This window comes from Triturus cristatus, chromosome 10 (assembly GCF_964204655.1).
Source record: "Triturus cristatus chromosome 10, aTriCri1.1, whole genome shotgun sequence".
Classification (NCBI taxonomy): domain Eukaryota; kingdom Metazoa; phylum Chordata; class Amphibia; order Caudata; family Salamandridae; genus Triturus; species Triturus cristatus.
This window is the reverse complement of record NC_140593.1, coordinates 588,996,793-589,017,675: the sequence shown is the minus strand read 5'-3', so window position 1 is coordinate 589,017,675 and position 20,883 is coordinate 588,996,793. Positions and strand designations below refer to the sequence as shown.

General features: G+C 44.6%; 1 protein-coding gene across 3 annotated transcripts in view; it reads right to left on the bottom strand.

The window, feature by feature from the left end:
* SNX29 (sorting nexin 29) overlaps positions 1 to 20,883 on the bottom strand; it is a 1,557,993-nt gene that overhangs the window by 788,946 nt on the left and 748,164 nt on the right. For all 3 annotated transcript variants that reach the window (XM_085632108.1, XM_085632106.1, XM_085632107.1), the window contains exon 16: positions 18,733 to 18,849. In XM_085632108.1, the coding sequence (XP_085488234.1) occupies positions 18,733 to 18,849 (117 nt within the window). The remainder of the gene's footprint in view (positions 1 to 18,732; positions 18,850 to 20,883) is intronic.

The following is a 20,883-nucleotide window of genomic DNA, read 5'->3' as shown; positions in this document are numbered from 1 at the left end:
TTTTTGTTAATTGAGAAAACAATACAGTGCCTCGGTTTTTCTCACTTTGAGCTAGCGCCTTGACACCTACGGGTATTTGTGTGCGCTCTATAAATCATTATAATAACAAAACCTCACCCTTCAGTGGCCCAAAAGTCCTACTTGTCCGTTTTGTCTCAGGTAGACTCTACAGTGGAAGCTGGATGCTGCTCTAACTCTACCTATATTCCTTTTATATCTGTTTTACATGTTTAATCAGTATGGGATGTACACCAGAAAGGTTGGGCTTCACCAGTACTCATTTCTTCACAGAAGCCAATCTGCTTTTTTAAAATCTTTTTAATCATCTCGATGGACTGAGCCTTGAATGCTGAAATCCTGAACACATGGAACGCTCAAAATGGTGCACCGGGCCAAGGGCTCCTCCATCATTGCCTGGGACAGATTCTCCTATATATTTTGTTTCATCTGTGTCGATTGCGGCAAAGGGTAGCTTGTTGGTCTCCATCTGTTCCTCTATTCCCAGCTTCTTTCACTGGGATTACCCCTCTCTTTGGATACTGCGGAAGGTTGGGCAGATGCAGCGAATGTGAAGCAGTAGGCCAAACTTTTTACACTCCAGGAGGCCAAGAGATTTGTGCTTGTGTGTTTAAAAAATGGTAGTAATGACCAGCTTTGTAGGTTTCACTCAGTCCTCCTCATCTCTCCTAACTTCTTGATCTTTCTCAGACTTTGGGTGGTAGGCACATCTATGAAATCCTTCTGTGCTTCTACACGGGTGGGAGCCTTGCTGTGCACTTTAACCACTCCAAGCCCTTGTAGCGATTTGGACAAAGCCACAGTTCCTTATATCAAACATTCAAAGAGGTTGTGATTCAAGGTATTGAACCTGATGGTGCTCCCCCTCTAATCAGTCTCATGTTTTAAAACTCTCTGAAGTGTAATTTCCTCACATTTGCCCTATTCGAGAGTTGTTCTTATGAATCTCAATCAGCGCACATACGACAAGCGATATGGATATGAATTTGAGTATACAAATAATGGGGCATTTTGTTGAGTGTTACCTTCCACTGATTGTTTTTGAATAGCTATTATTGGCATTTTTATTTTAAACATGTTTCCAGTACAGTGCAGTTGTAATACCGCAATACAATATGTATATAGAACAATTGCTCAAAAGAATTAGATATGAACAGTACAACAATATGTGACTCTGCAGTCAGTAAAGGTGGGTCACCTGTGTGTGGATAAAAGCTACAATGGAGATGATGAAGGATGTTTCTGAATACATTCAATTGAGGTCTAGTGAAAAACAAAGATGCCCAGGAATGCAATTATGAACAGTAATACAACTAGGTGAGATAGGAAAACTCCTACTTAATAAGTAGGAGATGAATGAATAAAAACTTTAGAAAAAATAAAATAATGTGTGCACTTGTTCGTAGTGATGGAGTAATGTCACATATGTAATGAAGCAGGCGTGGACCAGCAGGGTTATACAGATTAATGCCGGTCAATAGGATAAACTCAGGTGTTATGGTAAGTATATCATATAGGAAGGAAAAGGGGCAAGGAGGAGAGAAGGACATAGTCTGTAGGTGTGTTCAAGGAGTGGGCTGAGTGGTTGCAGTCCTCTCACAAAACTTCTCCAAGAACATGTACCATGTCTCTGAAATGGGCTATTTATGAAGACCTTTCACCTCCTCTCTGCATAGTTATGTGCTCTCAGCCTAGGCCCATGCCAGAATGGACAGTACCCATGCAAAGGCCACAGGGGGGCTTGCCGCTTTCCATTTATGGGTGATCAGTCATTTCGCTAAAAGGTTAGCAAAGCGCATTGCAGCTTTATGCCTTTTGGTGCGTCAGTAGAGCCCCAAAATGCATATTTCACAGGTATAGGGCAGGACAGTCCCCGTGCAGCGTGTTAGGTATGTTATGATGTCAATCCAGTAGGTGGGCAGTGAGGGGCAGGACCAAAGCATGTGTACTATTCTAACGGCTGGTGTTAGACAATGAGGGCAGGCAGTGTCAGCACAGTGGAAATAACGATTTATTTTACTGGGAGTCAAGTAGGCTCAGTGTGGAAAATAAAACGGAATATATTTTAAATTAGCATTTCAGGACACTAAGGAAGTGTATGTTAAAATAGCTTGCCACTCGCCACCCGTACAGACGCGGCCAAGATCTGCGTCCCAGTGTACTCTCAATGTGGTGAGGGGAGGTGCTGTATGTATCCATAAGGTGCCGGCCAGCCATCGAGTATGGTATCCACCGCACCCTGGATGGTGAATGCTGTGGGGGTTCCTGCTGCACCTCTCCCCAGGACTGGTTCAGCACACTGATAAAGGAGGCATGCAACAAGGAATGGCCAGGCAGGAGTTCAAAGTTAACCATCAATTCTTCTACTGAGAGGAGCGTTCCACCGTTGTATAGGTTGTCTACATTATGTAACCCCACAGCATTTCATGGTGTCAATTTCCTGAGGGTAGTGAACATGAGCCCTTGGGGCATACCAATTAATGGCAGTGCTGGGGCATATTGTGTGGTTGAGCGGGTAATGAACAGGGCCCTACATTAGCACCGATAAGAAACTTGGATGAGGGTGATGCTTGTTACAGGAGCCCTGGCAAGAGGGTGAATGATGGTGAGTAGTCGCTCCAAGTCCCAAGGGGGGAGAAGCGATGCAGCATCTGTGAGATTTGCACCAGCAAATCAGTGTTATACCCATTGGAGTTAGGAAGCCAAATAATAATGTTTGAAATTGGGGATTTTGAGTATGCCATTTTCCTTAGGGAGACAGAGTTTGGGCTGTGCTACTCTGCGTTATGTATCATGCCAAATAAGGCCACCCACCATATGATCTAAGGAGTGGAAAAAAGGTTGATGTATAGAGGGAGGGAGGTTGGCAAAATAATACAGCATTCTCGACAGAACCACCATTTTTGTCAGGGTAACCCTCCCTGCCACTGATAGCGGCCAAGTCTGCCAAAAAACATGTGTGCGCGTATCGCGGAGACTGCTCAGACCAAGTTGCCTTCTAAGAGGTTTTCTTGCTTGTGCTATATATATATGTAGCAAAACGTAGTTGGTTTCCACTCAAGTTCAATGCTGTTCATCTCAAACATCAGGTTTGGAGTATGAGTGTTAAAGGGAAAGAGACATGATTTGGTCCAGCTAACCCCAAGGCCGGAGATGACAGCAAATTTAGTTAGTAGGACTGCAGTAGTGGTTTGTATGATTCTAACATCCTTAAGCTAGAGTAACATATCGTCTGCATAAAGGGAGACGAATTAGCTTACACTGACAATGATGATTCATGTGTCTGGTGTCCTCGCATGCATCTTTCTTATACATATACACATACATATACATATCTATATACATATCTATCTATCTATATATATATTCACTTAAAAAACCATAGGTTTCACACAAGTTATAGTTAGCTGTACATTTCACTCGTAAAAAACCAATGAAATTCCACGTTATAGTTAGATCAGGTAACTATAACTTGCGCGCCCACAATAAACTGCTGATGACGTCACATATTACATCACTTATGAAATGGTCAGTGACATCACTCATGACATCAATGATGACATCTGAAATGACACATTGTGCATTGCGGTCGCGCAAGTTATAGTTACCTGATCTAACTATAACGTGGAATTTCATTGTTTTTTTACGAGTGACATGTACAGCTAACTATAACTTGTGTGAAACCTATGGTTTTTTAAGTGAATTTGCAAGGTTTTGTAAATGCTAATTCCTAACTATAACGTGTGTGAAACCTATGGTTTTTTCAGTGAATTTGCGGTTTTTTAAATGCTAAGTTATGTATTTATTTTTAATTTTTGCGCGCTTCGCGCACCGAGCGCCCACGTTGCGCATTTTGTACCGTGCACGCCTCGCCATTTTTTACAAAATATAAATTGTTTTTTTCTCCCTTGGGGGTCCTTAGATTTATATATTAAATATGATTGTTAATTCTTTTTTTTTTTTCTTTTTTTTTTACCGTACGCGTACGGTAAGCTTACCGTACGCGCACTCCGCGATTTTTAAAAAAAATTATTAAATATATTTTTCATACTTTTTGGTCCTTCATGAACCCCCTGACGAACGCTAGGGGGTCTGCAACTCTCTTCGTTGCCCCCTTTTCATGTTATCAACCTTTGTTTTTCAGTGCGAGAGACAGAAAATGGCGGCCGATACTTTCTGATTTCGACCGATTCGAATGTTTACAGTCATGTAACCACCAATCAGAATTGAGCTCGCGCACGGCACCGTACGCGTACGGTAAGCTTACCGTAAGCGCACGGAGCGCGCTTACAGATATATATATTGATTTAAATGCTATTTTCTCAGGACCTACTGAACAGGTTTACACCAGACCTGCAAAAGGCACATCCCTGACCTGAGGACTACCTCTCTGCCCAATTTCAAGTAATTCTGTTCAGCCGTTCGGGCTGTAGCTCGGACTAAAGGTCCTATGGGAAAATGCATGGGGAAAACGCGTTTTGGGACCCCCCTTTTTTCTCAGCCCCCACTTGACGAATCTCCCCGAGACTTTCAGGGTAGGAGCGGAGCGTAGCGCCCCATTAGTTTTGAAAAATGCGCGAGGATTCGTCAACCGGCGCCAAAGTTATTCCAAATAGAATGTTGCGGATTTCCTATGGAAACACGGTCCTAACTATAACTATCTACTGGCGACCGCCAGTAGATAATATATATAAATATATTCACTTAAAAAACCATAGGTTTCACACAAGTTATAGTTAGCTGTACATTACACTCGTAAAAAAACAATGAAATTCCACGTTATAGTTAGATCAGGTAACTAGAACTTGCGCGACCGCAATGCACTGCTGATGACGTCACATATTACATCACTTATGACATGGTCAGTGACATCACTCATGACATCAATGATGACATCTGAAATGACACATTGTGCATTGCGGTCGCGCAAGTTATAGTTACCTGATCTAACTATAACGTGGAATTTCATTGGTTTTTTACAAGTGAAATGTACAGCTAACTATAACTTGTGTGAAACCTATGGTTTTTTAAGTGAATTTGCAAGGTTTTTTAAATGCTAATTCCTAACTATAACGTGTGTGAAACCTATGGTTTTTTCAGTGAATTTGTACGGTTTTTTAAATGCTAAGTTATGTATTTATTTTTAATTTTTGCGCGCACGGTGCGTTTCAATGACCATTAAACTGCAACACTTTTAAAACGGCATAATCTCTTTTCTTGGCAAGCTTTGCTACCCTATTCCCTGCATATATTTGGCTTTATCCAGGAGGTCAGGGTAGGCAGGCCCTGCTTTTCTATATACCCAGTTCTTCGTTTTGTCCATGATACTCTGACTTGCTTGAAGTGGAGGGCTGGTTCACATGGTTGCGTGCCTGAGGTCTGCGTTGGGCCTGTTGAGTTGGATTGGCATTAATGGCAGTTCTATTTACAGTATTTATAGGGAGATAGCAGTGAACACTTAGCAGACACTATACTGGTAAGTATCTATGCTTCCGTGCATCGGCCTCTAGCATCTTGTGTATTGTGATGACTGCAGTTTTTGTTAGTTTTACGTAATGCAGTGCCAATCACTCTCAGCGACATCTGTATGTCATGGTCAGGCAAAAGTCACAGAAATACAGGCAACAAGTGAAGGGCCTGGTTTAATCCCCTGAAGTGGATGTCACTCTTCAGTACTTGTATTTTAATGATTTTTCTACGGGCAAGCAAGGATGACATTCTAAATTCGGATTCCTTTCTCTGTGACATTTGCTTTGTTGTCCTTAAATATCCCTATTTGTTTTGCTGTGGTCATCCTAGCATATGAAAATGGGCAGTGAGCGGTCGGTTTGTTGACAACGTCCTTCCTCGGTGTATATCAAAGTCCTTGCCCGGTTAAGCATCTTTGATGAGGCATTGATGTTGCTTGGAAGTTTCTGGTTTCGCTATTTCTAGGCAAGCTTTTTATCTCTTTATGGTTAAAGAGTTGGTGCACCTCCCATATTAAGTGTACGAGGCTCCTGCGCAGGATGTAAGAGTGATGGCTTTGTTTGACAGCCATACAATAAAGGATTTATATGCCAAATTGAATGTTTTAGTTCCAGGTTTAAACACAAGCAGATCTGATTACATTTCATAGAAATGTGAACAACTTATATTTTTTATCCAGACCTTTGTTTCCTCCATTTTGATTTACGACTTCATTGGTTTGAAGGGTTTTTTCCCGAGCATTGCTGGCAGCTCACTTTTCAGCCTTCATCTGCGGCCATGATTTATGAGGTTCTGGGCAGGAAATATGGTGATTCAATCCTGCTCCTCGGTGTATGAGACAGGAACACCTACGTTTTTCATGGCTGAAGAGCTGCTACTGTTTCTGTGATCTGTGTATAGTCTAGTCTAGTCTAGTCTAGTTTAATTTTTAGGGGAACGGAGATTGGAGAAGCATGCTCTGAAAGGCCAAACTGGATTGCTGTAGTTGATCAGGATTTAAAGACCTGACCCACATAAAGCCGATGGCACAATCACTTACTGACATATAGGACAACTAACTACCCTTACCACTGTCATGTAATACTAGTTTTCTCTAACAATCTTTTCTCCATCTCATTCTGTTTGTCTGGAATTTTTGGTCTACCATGTTATAGGAGTTATAATAGACTAGTCTAGTTAGACCAGACTATACAGTTTGGTTAGACTAGACTATACAGCAGTAGTCTGGAAAATTAAGCTTGGTCTCCTCTTCTCTTTACCCTCCTTCCCAAGGTAGTCTCAGTTTTTCATTTATTAGTCTACGCGTTGGAAACCCTTTAGAGTACTTTCTTGTGCTTACTGGTATTTTGGTTAATTAACTGAGATAGGAAGGCCGATGATATCTTCATAGTACTTTTCTTTTGTGGATACGTGATGGGATCTAGCAAAGTGATGATTGCAATGGCCTGGCTCGCCCTACAGTTTTGTTGAACTTAATATTTGTGCCTTCGTGCATTTTTGTATTTTTATGTGCTATGGTATTAGCAGTTACAGTCACTTGAACGTAACACTGCTTATTCTCCCTTATGTGCATGTTCATGTCTCATTAGAGCGATCACTTGTGGTTGAGATTAACACAGGCATTTTTTCCATTACCTTGTGGTTGCAGCAAATGCCCTAAATATGATGGGTATGCCCAGATGTGGGTTCTGTGCTCACTGTGCTACAAGACTCAAGTTCTACCTCACTGACGAGGCCTAATAGTCCAACACAGATCTGGGGTTGCTTGTGTTCCGGCCTTGAGGGAGTCTCGTCTGGCAATTTGGGATAGACTGCTCCTACTGTAACGTGGTCCAGAGTGATCGCCAGTGGCCAAGATTATTCCGTTCATCACTTTGTTGTTTATTATCAAACTTTTACCAGAACTTTGCTTGGTTTAGCGTCGGTCTGGTGCTTTTGCTGGTTTGCTTCGGACATCAAGATCATTCCTGTTGGGAAGAGTACGTTTGGAAACTAGGTATTTTCTGATCTCAAATTCTGGTCTTCATTTACAATTTCCTTTCCATTTAGCTCGGCATCTGAAATATTCATTGATTGTTGTCAATCAATGTTAATTTTCTTGGTTCCCTTGACAAGCCAGCTACATGGTCAGCCCATTGCTCTGATGCTTGTTTTGTCTGTTCACAGGAATTTCTACTATCCTGTTGAATGTCTAGGAGAATAATGGAGTTTGTATCCAGGTTCATATTCCCCCATACATTGGTAATGGTGGCTTCAGTACCACCTTCTTCAGGGTTGCTACCCTGTCAAGTGCGACCATGCTTGTTTGGTGGGCTTTACACCTTGGTTATTCTCCAAGGATCATGAATATCAAAATATAGTATCCTAACAGAAATTTGATGTTTTGCATTTATTCTGTTACATACTATTTCTGTATTATGCTGGTGTCTTCTTCATTTTGGTTTCTGTGTAAATCTTCTTCTTTCAATAAGGTCAGAATGGTATGTGCCTGGCTCCCTAACCACAGGTTTAGAGTAGATGTGTTCCACACTAAGCGGGGTCTACACTTGTGGTCGGTGAACATACTTTCCGCATCGTCATACCAAGTGGTTGCATGGTTTTATGCTTATTCTCATACCCATGCATTGTTCCAGGTGTCAGTGGATGGTGTACCACCAAATCCACCAAATCCCCAGCTAACAAAGAAGCTTATAAGCTGATATTAAGAAGCTACCACAAGCAGCCCTAAATAGCCAGCAGAGACTAACATTTGGCTACTACTGATAATGCGAGCTGTTCAACTAAATAACTTTGTAAAACATTTAACCGTTTTTTAAAACCCAGTGCTTGCACCTACTCTATCCTGGCCTGTCATAAATTGTGTGATTCATTAGCAGATTTCTTTGAGGATTCAATCAACCTCATTTATAAGAATTTTCCAATGGCCCCTGAAAGGTATATGAAAGAATATGACTTTAATCAAGCCCCCTCTAATATCACCAATACAGTAATTTTCACTTATGTTCCATGGAGCAGGTACAGAGCAGTCTATCACTAGCCAAATGAGGATCTCCTCTTGATTTGTGTCCCCCTAGGATAACAGCTAGTTTGAGTATGGTGATTGCCCTAATTGTAATGAAGCTATTCAATCTCTCTTTAACATCAACCAAACTTCCAGCAAATTTGGAAATGTGCACAATTAGGCCCATACGTAAGAAACCTTCAGCTAACCAAGAGGTCCTTTCCAACTATCACCATATCTCCTTGTTAACATCACTTGCCAAAATTTTAGAAGACCATAAAATCTTAGACAATTCACAGTCGGGTTTCAGAGCATCCTATAGTATGGAGACCGCTCTGGTGGCAGCTTCTGATAACATCAGACTATATTTAGATGCTGGGACTGCAATCATGCTGGTCTTACTGGACTTGTCTGCGGAGTTTGATAAGGTCTCTCACACCATTCTAATCCGCAGTTGTCCCCCTCTATGCACGAAATTGCGACATGTATGACCAATAATTGTCCCGTTGAACAGAGATAAAAGGGAGATTCTTCATTTTGGCAAGGCTCTGGATATTTGGCCAGCTGGCTGCCTGACCTTGGCCCAGCTCCTGCTCATAAGCAGGTAGAAAAAATAATCTTGGGGGTTAAAATAGATCAATCCCTATCGATCAAATCTCAGGTTGACTCTATCTATGGTACTTGCTATGCCACCATGCGGCTCTTAAGGAATACTTTCCTGTGGCTTCCTCCCAGATATAGAAAGTCTCTAGTCCAGGCTCATACTACCAGTCACCTGGATTACTGTAATGTACTTCTTGGAGCAGCTAACGACACCTTGGTATCAAAACTCCAAGTGGTGCAGAATACTGCTGCCCGGCTTACCTGAAACTTGCCCCACTGTACCGCCATTAAGGGACCTTCACTAGCTGCCCATAAAACAATGCATATTCTTTAAGATATGTTTTGGTGTCAGAAGTGGGATTTTAGAGTGTCGACATGACACAGCCCGTGCCTCTTACGGTGGAAAGTATTATCAACCAGTTGGCTGAGGGACAGAGACATCTCCAATTGGCACTGGAGGAACAGGCCCAAGCCGCCCAAAAGGATAGAGAAGTGTTACATGGGGCCCTACGGGATCAAGCTGTCATACTCACCTCCAATCAACAAGTGCAAGACACCGCAATACTTAGACTGACCGATGCTATCGTCAGTGCGAGAGTCCGTCCAAATGTCCCTGGGTCAGTCTTACAAAAATTTCAAGAAGGAGATGACCCTGATTACTTTTTCGTTAACTTTGAAAGGGTAGCGACTACAGCCGCATGGCCCCAGGAAAGGTGGAGTCAGTACATTGCGCCTCTCCTAGCGGGAGAACTGCAAGCCACCTATCAGGCCACCAACCCAGCTGGAACAACAGCCTATGAGGACGTAAAAAGAGCGATTTTAGAGCGACTAGGTTGTGATCAAGAATACTACCGGGCCAAGTTTAGGAAAGAAAGGTGGAACACAGGTGATAATCCACGAGCCCTATACTACAGGCTCAGAGACATGGGAAGTCGATGGTTAACACCGCATACATCCACAGTCGAGGAAGTGTCGGAAAAAGTATACTTGGAACAGTACCTTGAGGCCCTTCCCCCAACAACCCGTTCTTGGTTGAAACAACACCCTAACCTGACAACCGCAACAGCGGTAGATTTAGCGTGTGCCTTCCACCGGTCACCGGAGTTTAAAGCTGGAGTAGCCCGTACTTCTTCTGTACCACCAAGAAACATGCCCCGCCCCGCGTTAATACCTCGTACACAGCCTAGACCTCTTCCTCCACTTTTGAGTACGAGTAATCAAGGACCCCAATGTTATCACTGCTCTGAGTGGGGACACATAGCTCCCCAATGCCCCCATAAAACCTCGACTGCGGAACCCATGGAGGTTGGGTATTCTAGAGGAAGGATATGTATGGTAGGCCAGGGGTCCCCTCGATACAAAAAGGACATACTCCTGAATGGGAAGAAGCAACAGGCTTTACTGGACACGGGATGTCGCGTATCTGTAGTGGATAGAGCCCTGGTTCCCCAAACCCAACTCCATGGAACCGAACGAGTACAAGTCACATGCGTACACGGGGATACAAAATCATACCCCGTCGCAGAGGTGCTTCTGGATGTTTCTTGCGATCCCCAAATACGGAGAGTGGGGGTTATCCCGTCCTTGCCTGAAGCTGTAATTATAGGTACAGATCACCCCAAGTTCGAACAATACTTAAACAAGACCAAACAAGAAGCACTAAGATGGCTACAAGAGGCTCCCTATCACGAATGTGTCCTGGAGAAGGGGGCAGGCAAGGAAAGGAAAAGCAAGTTAGAGAGAAGGAAAGCAAAGCAATATTTCATGGAGACCCATAACTCAAACCTCGCTTTTCCTATCTCCCTTACAGACCCCGTTGAGGCAGATCCGATTAGCTTCCGCTCAGCCCAGAGGGATGATCAAACCCTGGTACATGCCTGGGAACAAGCACAGGAGCAAGATCCAGACAAGGTAGGACCATATTTCGTTCTTAAGAAAGGGTTACTGTACCGCACTATAAAGGAGGGGGAACAGGTAAAAACCCAGCTCTTAGTGCCCCTTTCATTTCGTGCACACGTGTTACAGTTGGCCCACAATCACATAGGGGGTGGACACTATGGGAAGGAGAATACCTTGAAGTATCTCTTTGGTAGGTTTTACTGGCCAGGGGTATACAGGGATGTGGCAAAACACTGTACCTCCTGTGTGAGGTGTCAATACTCCAATCCTGCAGGAATAAAAAAAGCGCCTCTGTGTCCATTACCAATAATTGATGTCCCCTTTAAGCGGGTTGGCATGGACTTGGTAGGCCCCCTTACCCCACCCGCCAGAGGACATAGATACATCCTCGTCATAATAGACTACGCCAGCAGATATCCAGAGGCATTTCCTTTGAAAACAATGACTTCTCCTGCTGTGGCTAGAGCCATGATTTCTTTCTTTACTAGGGTGGGGTTTCCCTCCGAAATATTGACGGACCAGGGAACACCGTTTATGTCTCGGTTAATGTCCCAAGTATGTAAGATCCTGGGTATACATCAAATTCGAACATCAGTTTATCACCCCCAAACAGATGGCCTGGTGGAGCGCTACAACAAAACCATCAAAGGTATGCTCCGCAAGGCCATCTCTGAAACCGGGAGGGACTGGGACCAACAGCTACCCCTGGTCCTTTTTGCAATCCGAACACACGAGCAGAAATCTACCGGTTTCTCCCCGTATGAGTTGTTATTCGGAAGAAAACCCCGAACCCTGTTAGACATGGCAGCCGAACAATGGGAGGCAGAGGAAGAGGAGGGACAAACACTACCCAAATACGCCGCCGACTAAAAGTCCGCTGTGAACAAGATCTGGGGCTTAGTACACGAAAACATGGAAAAAGCCCAAGACTCCCAGAAGGCGTATTACGATAGAAACAGCCAAGTAAGAGAGTTCGCCCCCGGAGACAAAGTCCTCCTTCTTCTACCAACGACAGAGAATAAATTGTTATCCAAATGGCAAGGACCTTATATTATCGAGAAAAAGGTCACCCCAGTCACCTACAGCGTCCTCCAACCCCTCAGGGCTGGAGGCAAGCAGATATACCACATTAATCTGCTAAAACAATGGGTAGAACCCACTACACCCGACGAGCCAGGGCAAGCGATACTGACGATAAATACAGAGAGAGCCCTAGAAATATCCACGGCCAACACCCAGGGAGCAACAGGGGAAAGAGCCCCCGTTGGGAACAACTTATCAGACTTCCAGCAGTCGCAATTATCCTCCCTATTGGACTGCTTCCCTGGTCTGTTCTCGACCACCCCGGGACTGACGTCCCTCACTCACCATGACATTATTTCAGTGGACAACAGCATAGTGAAGTTAAAACCGTATCGTATCCCTGAAGCTAGAAGAGAAGCGGTAGAAAAAGAAGTCACTGACATGTTACAGGCCAAGATCATAGAACCCTCCACAAGCAACTGGTGTTCACCCATAGTGTTAGTACCAAAACCCGACGGAAGTCTGCGTTTCTGTATGGACTTCCGTCAGGTAAACAGCATTACAAACTTTGACTCCTATCCTATGCCCCGTATAGACAAATTAATAGAGAAGTTAGGCAGTGCCAGGTACTTAACCACTCTCGACCTTACAAAGGGTTATTGGCAGATTCCCCTAACCCCTCAAGCCAAAGAGAAAACAGCCTTTGCCACCCCATCCGGGCTTTATCAATTCCAGGTGCTCCCTTTCGGCCTCCACGGGGCCCCAGCGACATTTCAACGCCTTATGGATCGTATACTGAAACCCCATGCCACCTATGCAGCAGCGTATTTGGACGACATAGTCGTTTTCAGCCCAACTTGGACAGATCATCTCAAACACCTCACAGCTGTATTTACTGCCATTCAGGAAGCGGGCCTAAAAATAAACCCGAAAAAGTCCCTTCTAGTCACAGATACCATACAATACCTTGGCTACACCATACAACGAGGTCTGATAAAACCGTAGCTGACTAAAGTGGAGGCCATCAAATCACTTCCCAACCCTACAACCAAACGTGACATTCGCTCTTTTCTGGGGTTCATAGGGTACTATAGGAGATTCGTCCCTAACTTTTCTGCCTTGGTGAGCCCCCTCACCGATCTTCTAACCAAAACATATCCGTCCCGGATACGCTCGTGGACAGAAGAGCACGAACAGAGCTACCAAGCCCTCAAAGACGCCATCTGTAAGGCCCCTGTGTTGCATTGCCCAGACTTCAAGAAGCCGTTTGTCCTCCAGACAGATGCGTCCGGTCTTGGGTTAGGTGCAGTACTACAACAACCGGACTCTGGGGGGGAGCTCAAACCTATTCTCTATATTAGCAGAAAGATATTTCCCAGAGAATCTCATTACTCAACCATCGAAAAAGAGTGCCTGGCTATTAAGTGGGCAGTGGAAGCGCTCCAATACTACCTGCTAGGACGGCGCTTCACCATCCTCATTGATCATGCACCCTTAACATGGCTCGTAAAGCATAAAGATTCCAACCAACGCATACTCAGGTGGTTTATGTCCCTCCAACCTTTCTCTTTCCAGACACTGCACATACCTGGGGCCAGACAGGGCTGTGCGGACTACTTGTCCAGGAATCCCACAACTGAATGGCCCCAACGTCCATTCCTAGAGGGAGAGATATGTGAGGAAGAAGACGGAGCGGACCGGAAGTGGGGCTGGTCGGAGCCACGGCATACCGCTCCGGAAGCAGGACGCGGTCTAGTCTCTGACTCGACCTTAGGGGCGGGCCCGGAAACAGAAGAAAAGGCACAGAGGCAGACGCGAGAGGAGGTACGAGAAGAGGAGAACGAGACCGGAGAGAAGAGGGAGAGAAGACGCGAGGACGACGGAGAGAACGAGGACAAAGGCAAGCAACGACGGGAAGAAGCAGCCGAGGCGGAAGGCGAGAAGAGAGACGACGAGCCCAGGAGAGGGGTATACACTGCGGACAAACCCGGTAGGCAGAGGAGAGGAGAAGACGCCCCGGGTCCCAGCGCCGCGGTCCGTGTAACGGGCCGTGGCTCAAGGCGAGTGACTCTTAGGGGACCTTTCGGGTGGGGTCGGTGGAGGTAATAAGGGGAGGGGGCAGGCACTAGAAATGTGTGAGACCAGACCTAACTCCCTCACTTCCCTACCCTCACGCCCGAGTCGAAGGTGGTGGTAGCACAATCATATAACTGCATCAAGAGCCCTGACTAAAACCTGGTTCCTTTTGTTGTTTTTCCTCCCTACTCCCTCCTCCCGAACACCAAGAAGCAATACACCACCCTGGAAAATCACAGAAAACGCAAGGAAGACCCCAGAGACAGTGAAGGAAACTGTTTGTTATTTTGAGGCTATTTTCGTTTAAATTGCTCTACGCATCTCCATTGACTGGCATCAGGAGAATAAAAGAGTCTGATACTTTCACCTGTTACCTTGAGAGAGTTTCTTTGGCTTGGTCCACTGCCCGTTAGGAACCCCGACTACCACAGACCCCTAAGTGGGGCCCGCCCCCAGTTTGAAGGCCCCTGCTTTAAGGCCTGAAGACAAGAGGTAGGAAGGGAACAAACCTGGCAACCCCTTTGTGACACCCGTTGTATATCCTAGGCTGAATGCAGTTATGAACTTTGTTGGCTGAAGCGGATATTCATGGACCACATCAGTGCAGATTCAAAAACTACAAAATTAAAAAAGCCTGGAGAAGGAAATGTAGGAGTGTTGTGCTTCATCATATATTAAATGAGGCACAAGAAGCAAGTAGAACTACTAGGCTTTAACAGAGAAAATCAAGAGAAAATTTCACAGCAGAGTCTAAGTGAAATCAAATCTTCATTGCAAATTTGGATCATTCCACATCTGTATTTGAACTCGGATGTCAAGCAGGCCTCAGTGCCCAGAGATCTCGCTCTCTGCTTTCATTTGATTTCAGACAAGGCAACCAACAGCCTAGCTCAAGAAGGTAACACTTTCACAAGACACCTCCAACTCAGTTACCTGATCAGACTACCATATCTATATATAGAAAACACTAAACCAGAAGGTATCTTCCTCTGTTAGTCACTGAGATCTCCTTCCTGCCCTTTTAAGTAACTCAGACAGATTATGTTAAAACTTCCACAAGGACACCAATTTATTTATTCAGAACATTTTCCACCAGTAGGTTTTCAGGATCCTAGTCCAGACTTTATTTGAAGGGTCGAACCATACATTTCTCATTGTTGAAAGCGTATATTTCATTCAGTAGGGAAAGCGATAGCGTTGTTGTTTTTAGAGAGGAGGAAGTAGGCACACATTCTCATATTTTTTTTTAATGTCCTATCCATGAGCATTCCAGTTTTTACATCATTAAATGTGGAAATAGATTGCATTGCGTCTTCCGCCCTCTATTGCTTTTAGATGGCTGCAGAGCATGGGCTTGGTCAAGCTACCAACCAGTGACAGACGGGTACCTTAAGAAGTTTCGGTTCATTTCTGCCGTCGAATAATCTGAGTCCAGGTGTAGAAAGAAGTCTGGTGTGAATTATTTTTTCTCTCACCTTGCTCTTTAAAGGCTACGGAGAACTTTTGCCTCCTTGGAATCAAAGTAGACAGTTCTATGACAATAATCTGTTATCTTATACAGCTGTGGACCGAAGCTGCGCCTTATAAGGACTTTCATGAGTCTCACTAGATCATTTGGATATCTTCATTCGAGCAGTACACAGGAGGTTGCAAATAATGCTACTCAAATAATGCTAGTGTTCTCACAATTTTGATTTTTAAAAAAATATATTTTGATTTTAAATAGACAGCAGTGAAAACATAGTAAATAGTTACATGCATTGTTGCAATACACAGTAATCGTGGCAGTACAATATGTAATCAACTTGACTACAAACATTGCCGAGGCATTGTACATTGGTATACATTATAGCTATTTACGGAGTACCAGAAGATGAAAGGCAAAATGTCATACAATCAAATCAATTCCAGTCACTACAAAGAAATGCATTATAACAACGTAAGGCGGAGACAAAAAAAAGAGGGGAATAGAAGCCTAAGGAAAAGAGTCAACAACAGAGCTCCATGTGATCTATTTGTAGATGTCTAACCAGTATTAAGTGTAAACCATGTCCTACAGGATGCTGCCTGAGAGCCAACAGATGGCCACGGTCGAGCATCACTGCCCAAGAAGGTGTCCCTTGCCGTAAGCCAATTAGTGAAAGGCTCCCAAATATCTTTAGGGCGAGATGCCGTAGGCATGAGGTCCCAGTAGTTCACCAACTGTTCTTGGCAATAGGCCATATCCTGAATCCATGTCTTCACACATGGGCAACTTGGGGCACCCCAATGTACAGCTAATCTACAACGTGCAAGTACCAGCAGCATAGCAGTTAGGCGACGCACCTCCGGCAGGAATTGCTCCACATAGCCCAACAGCATCACCAATGGGGAGCACACGAGTTTCACCCATAATGGCCTGAATGGTATCACACACCTCCCCCCAGCAGCGAGAGATCGCAGGGCACTCCCATGCAATATGTTAAAAGGCAGCTCCCTCACGTCTGTACCTCCAACAATTGGAATCCGCTCTCAACTTTAATTTGAATAGTTGTAAAGGGGCGCGGTAGTATTGATGAAGAAATTTAAAGAGCATGAGCCTCAATTTGTAATTGGGGGATAGATGCTTCATTTGTAAACAACAGAACGCCCACTGTTCATCTGCGGGTTGATCCGAAAGGTCCGATCTCCACTGTTCCAATGCCCCAGATCTGCCCATGGAGTGTGTGCTTGCATCTGGACATGAAGCCTGGTGACTAAATTTCTGGAGGACGGTAGTGTTCTCAAAATTCCTGGAATAACTTTACAATGTGTGCTGCCCCTTTCTTTGGGTCTTGTTGGGTTATTCCTACTTAATTTTCTTACTGACATTTTAAAAGGATTGTTTTCTTACGTTTGTTCTTAAAGTAAATATCGGAGGGAGTACAATGGTCAGATTTGTAATCATCCAGATGCTATATAATGATCTGAGATGTAAAATCCAATGTAAATCAGTCTAACCTCTATCCGCTGTTTGGGATTTCAAAGACAAGTTTCTGTTGCCACGGGAGCAGCAGCACAGGTTTTTTGCACACCTGACGTAACAGTGATAGGAAGGTATTAGAAGTACAAGAAAGACTATCATTACCAAGTTCTCCAGAGGGCTTGAGATGCCCCACAGGCCTGTACTGACCCACAGTAAAGAACTCCATCGATAGGAGCTCTTTGGAAGGCAGCATGGTCCAATGATAGACTGTGCTACTTCTGAAGGTGGGTTTGCACTTGCAGCCTTTGGTGTAAGGCTGGTGAGAGGTAGTTCGGTGAGGTTTACAGGAATTCAGGTCTTTGATACCTTGTTTCTAAGCAGCAGCCATGCTGCCTTGGAACTATTTCATAATAGTCATCATGTCTCATCCATCACTCCGCTCTTTCCAAGCCCTGCTTTGGCAAACAGCAATGAGAGTATCCCTCTTCCTGGTGCAAGAAGGCAGCATACCCTTCACAAAAGCCATGTATTCACGGTATCAGAACATGCAATGCTTCCAATTAACCCCTAGTACCCATAAGTCTTCACTGTTCCCACTTTTTTTTTTTTTACTCCACAAAGGATGCTCAGTTGTATTTCTGGATGTGTTTGTGCCCTATGCCCACCTGTATACCTGAAGGAGTTTGTGTCCCGTGTCCAGCTGCATTCCTGTAGGTGTTTGTGTCTTGTGCCCAGCTGTGGTGTTGGTGTCCAATGCCCAGCTGTATTCCTGAAGATGTTGGTGTCTTACACCCAGCTGTATTGCTGAAGGTGTTGGTGTCTTACACCCAGCTGTTTTGCTGAAATTGCTGGTGTCTTACACCCAGCTGTATTACTGAAGGTGTTAATGTCTTACAACCAGCCGTATCCCTGAAGGTGTTGGTGTCTTACACCCAGCTGTATCCTTGAAAGTGTTGGTGTCTTACAACCAGCTGTATCCCTGAAGGTGTTGGTGTCTTACATCCAGCTGTATTCCTGAAGGTGTTGGTGTCTTACATCCAGCTGTATTCCTGAAGGTGTTGGTATCTTACACCCAGCTGTATCTTTGAAAGTGTTAATGTCTTACAACCAGCTGTATCCCTGAAGGTGTTGGTGTCTTACACCCAGCTGTATTCCTGAAGATGTTAGTGTCTTACACCTAGCTGTATTCCTGAAGGTGTAGGCATCCTATGGCCAGTTGTGCTCCTGAAGGGGTTGGTATCCTATGGCCTTTTCTGCTCCGGAAGGGGTTGGCATCCTGTGCCTGGTCTGTCCTGCTATCTTCCAACCTGCGATCAACTTTCTTCATCCTCCTGTCAACTCCCCTTAATTTCTAAGCGATCTCACAAAGGTGTTTTTTTCTGCTTGAGGCTTTTCTCCTTCATCTCCTGGTACCTAAAAGCATCCTTCTTTGTCTTGCAGATGCGATGAGATACATAATTTGGTTTCCAGAAAAGAGAGTGGTGAAAAACAGAATCTTAACTGAACATGAAAATAAAATAAAATAAAAAAGGAATATATAACTTTGTGACCACATTTCAGAGCGATGGTAATCCACAAATAAATGTATAACATGTCCATCAGAAACTGAATGTATATGAATAATTGTGCAGGTAGTATGAAACAACAAATATACACAAAAGGTTTTCTGAAGCGCATATAAAAACTGAGAGACACTTACCGGCCCTCGCAGATCAATGAGTTCCTGCCTCATTTGAGAAACGAGGGCCTCTTTGGCCAGCAGAGAACGATGCAGCCTTTCATTGAATTCCATTAACTCTCCGTGCATTTCAGCCACCTGAAAACAAAATATAAAATATAGAATGAAGAGCCCATATGATGCCTAACTAGTCCTCCACACATAACTGAAAATATTCAACCCCTCAATAAGTAACAGAAAATGGCTGCCTTAAAACAAATTTTGGCATATAGTCACTTAACTTTATACAATTGCAAAAGCGGGTCACGCTGATTGTTTAAGCCTTTTATTTACTCCTGATTTTCCGAGGCCCAGCCTACTATGGATACTGAGCAACTGGGCCAAGTAGCACTTCTGTACCTACTCTGTGGTAGGTGTGGACGAGGAGTTAAAGACTCCCTCGCAGGGGAAGTGTAGATGCAGATTAGTGAACGCAACTCATAACTCAAATTGCACACAGTAATGTCAATAAATGAGTGTCTAGTCAAATACTTGCTTTTATATGAAAAAGAAGAGTTTCATTTCTACGTCAACACATGCAAAGGAATAAAATTCATAAGCAACAACATAATTCCCTTTAAGGTTGGGTATCTAGTGTTTGTCAGGCAATTCCCTGTCCCACATTCTTCCTTGCAATGTGGTTGGGGTTATTCCCCATTTACTGGTGGCCACATCCAGAACATGCTCAATAGTAGGCCATACTCAAGAGATCCCCCTTTGACTCTGAAATAGTCAAAGGTGTATTTGGTGCCACAGCACCTTCAGCAGTGAGGCCCTTGGGGCCCAACAGGCCAGATGTAAGCCTTACTCACTCCTGCAGCATTATAAAATTCATCATGTCAGTGGGTGCCCTGACCATGGACACTCGCATGCTCTGATCATGTTGCGAAGCTGGACTGCTCTTGGTACAGGTGGCAGCACTCACCAGGGGCAGACTCCCTCCCAAGCGGCGCTGCCAGCTTACCCCAGTGAATGGAGGTGCTCCCAGTATGCATAGAAGCAGTAAGTCAGTCTTTTCCACCGGCGGAGGGGGTGTGAGTTGGTCTGTCAGCTCCTGCCTGGAGCCTAGTGAGGGTTCAACATCTTTTTCGGCTTTCTCCAAGGTCCCCGGGGTCGATCAGGGCAAGAGCTCAACCTGCTGGTTGTAGCCTCACTGTTGTCCCAGACAACCGTCAGAATTCTTAGCAACTTAGTACCAGAAGCTCCTCCTGGCATACAGGTTTGCAGTGGTACCTCTGCCCACACCACGGTGACACCTCTTGCAGATAGGGTTGCTGCTAAGGCGTTCACGAGTCCTAGTACACTGGTCACACAGTTACTTCACTGGCGGCCCATTCTGGCATACAGGGTCACCACAACAAGCCAGTTCTGGCTTGGCGCTCCCAGCACAGCGCTCAATGAACAGCCAAGTCAATGGCAGCCCTATCCTGGCCTACAGAGATCGCCGAATCAGTTCTGCATATGGTCAGTGACCCGACCAATGTACAGTTATATCCTCACAACTCGCACAAGAAGTCTTCTTGGTAGGGCTCCTTTACTGGACCTTGCTACCTCCAATGCTCTGCTCTTCCTCAAAGGGCACACTGGTCTTGGCAAGCAGGTAGGCACTGGTGCTCAAAGGCAGGTTGTCTTGGGTTCCCTGGGTGATAACCCCTCACCCAGCAGGGAGATTAGAAGGCCTAGCCCCTAGTCCTGGTCAGAGTCATAAATCTTGCAGAGCTGCACCAACCTCACCTTCGTATAGTTCATTTCCAGACACCAAATGTGATTTGGGGTTTGAGTCTTTGAGGTTTTATGTTGGGGTCTGCTATTGAAGTATACACTTTTCTCTCTCTTCTTCCTCTTGAAACCTACCTGTCACAGCAGGAGAGACTCCAAACATGATAGTCCCATAACACAGGCCAATGGAGTGATTAGAGCTCACACCTGGATGTCAGTAAGATTGATATGTGCATCAAACGGTAAATCCTGGGCTCCTATACATCCATCGAAGAGTCACTACTCCAGCGCTGCGCAGCACTCCACATCTACCTGATGTAGGCCAAGGGTTAAGATATTTCAAAAATAAAGCCGGGCTCGAAAAAATCAAACTGCATACAGAAGCAATCGCGTGGAAAACAAAGTTAGGTTTTT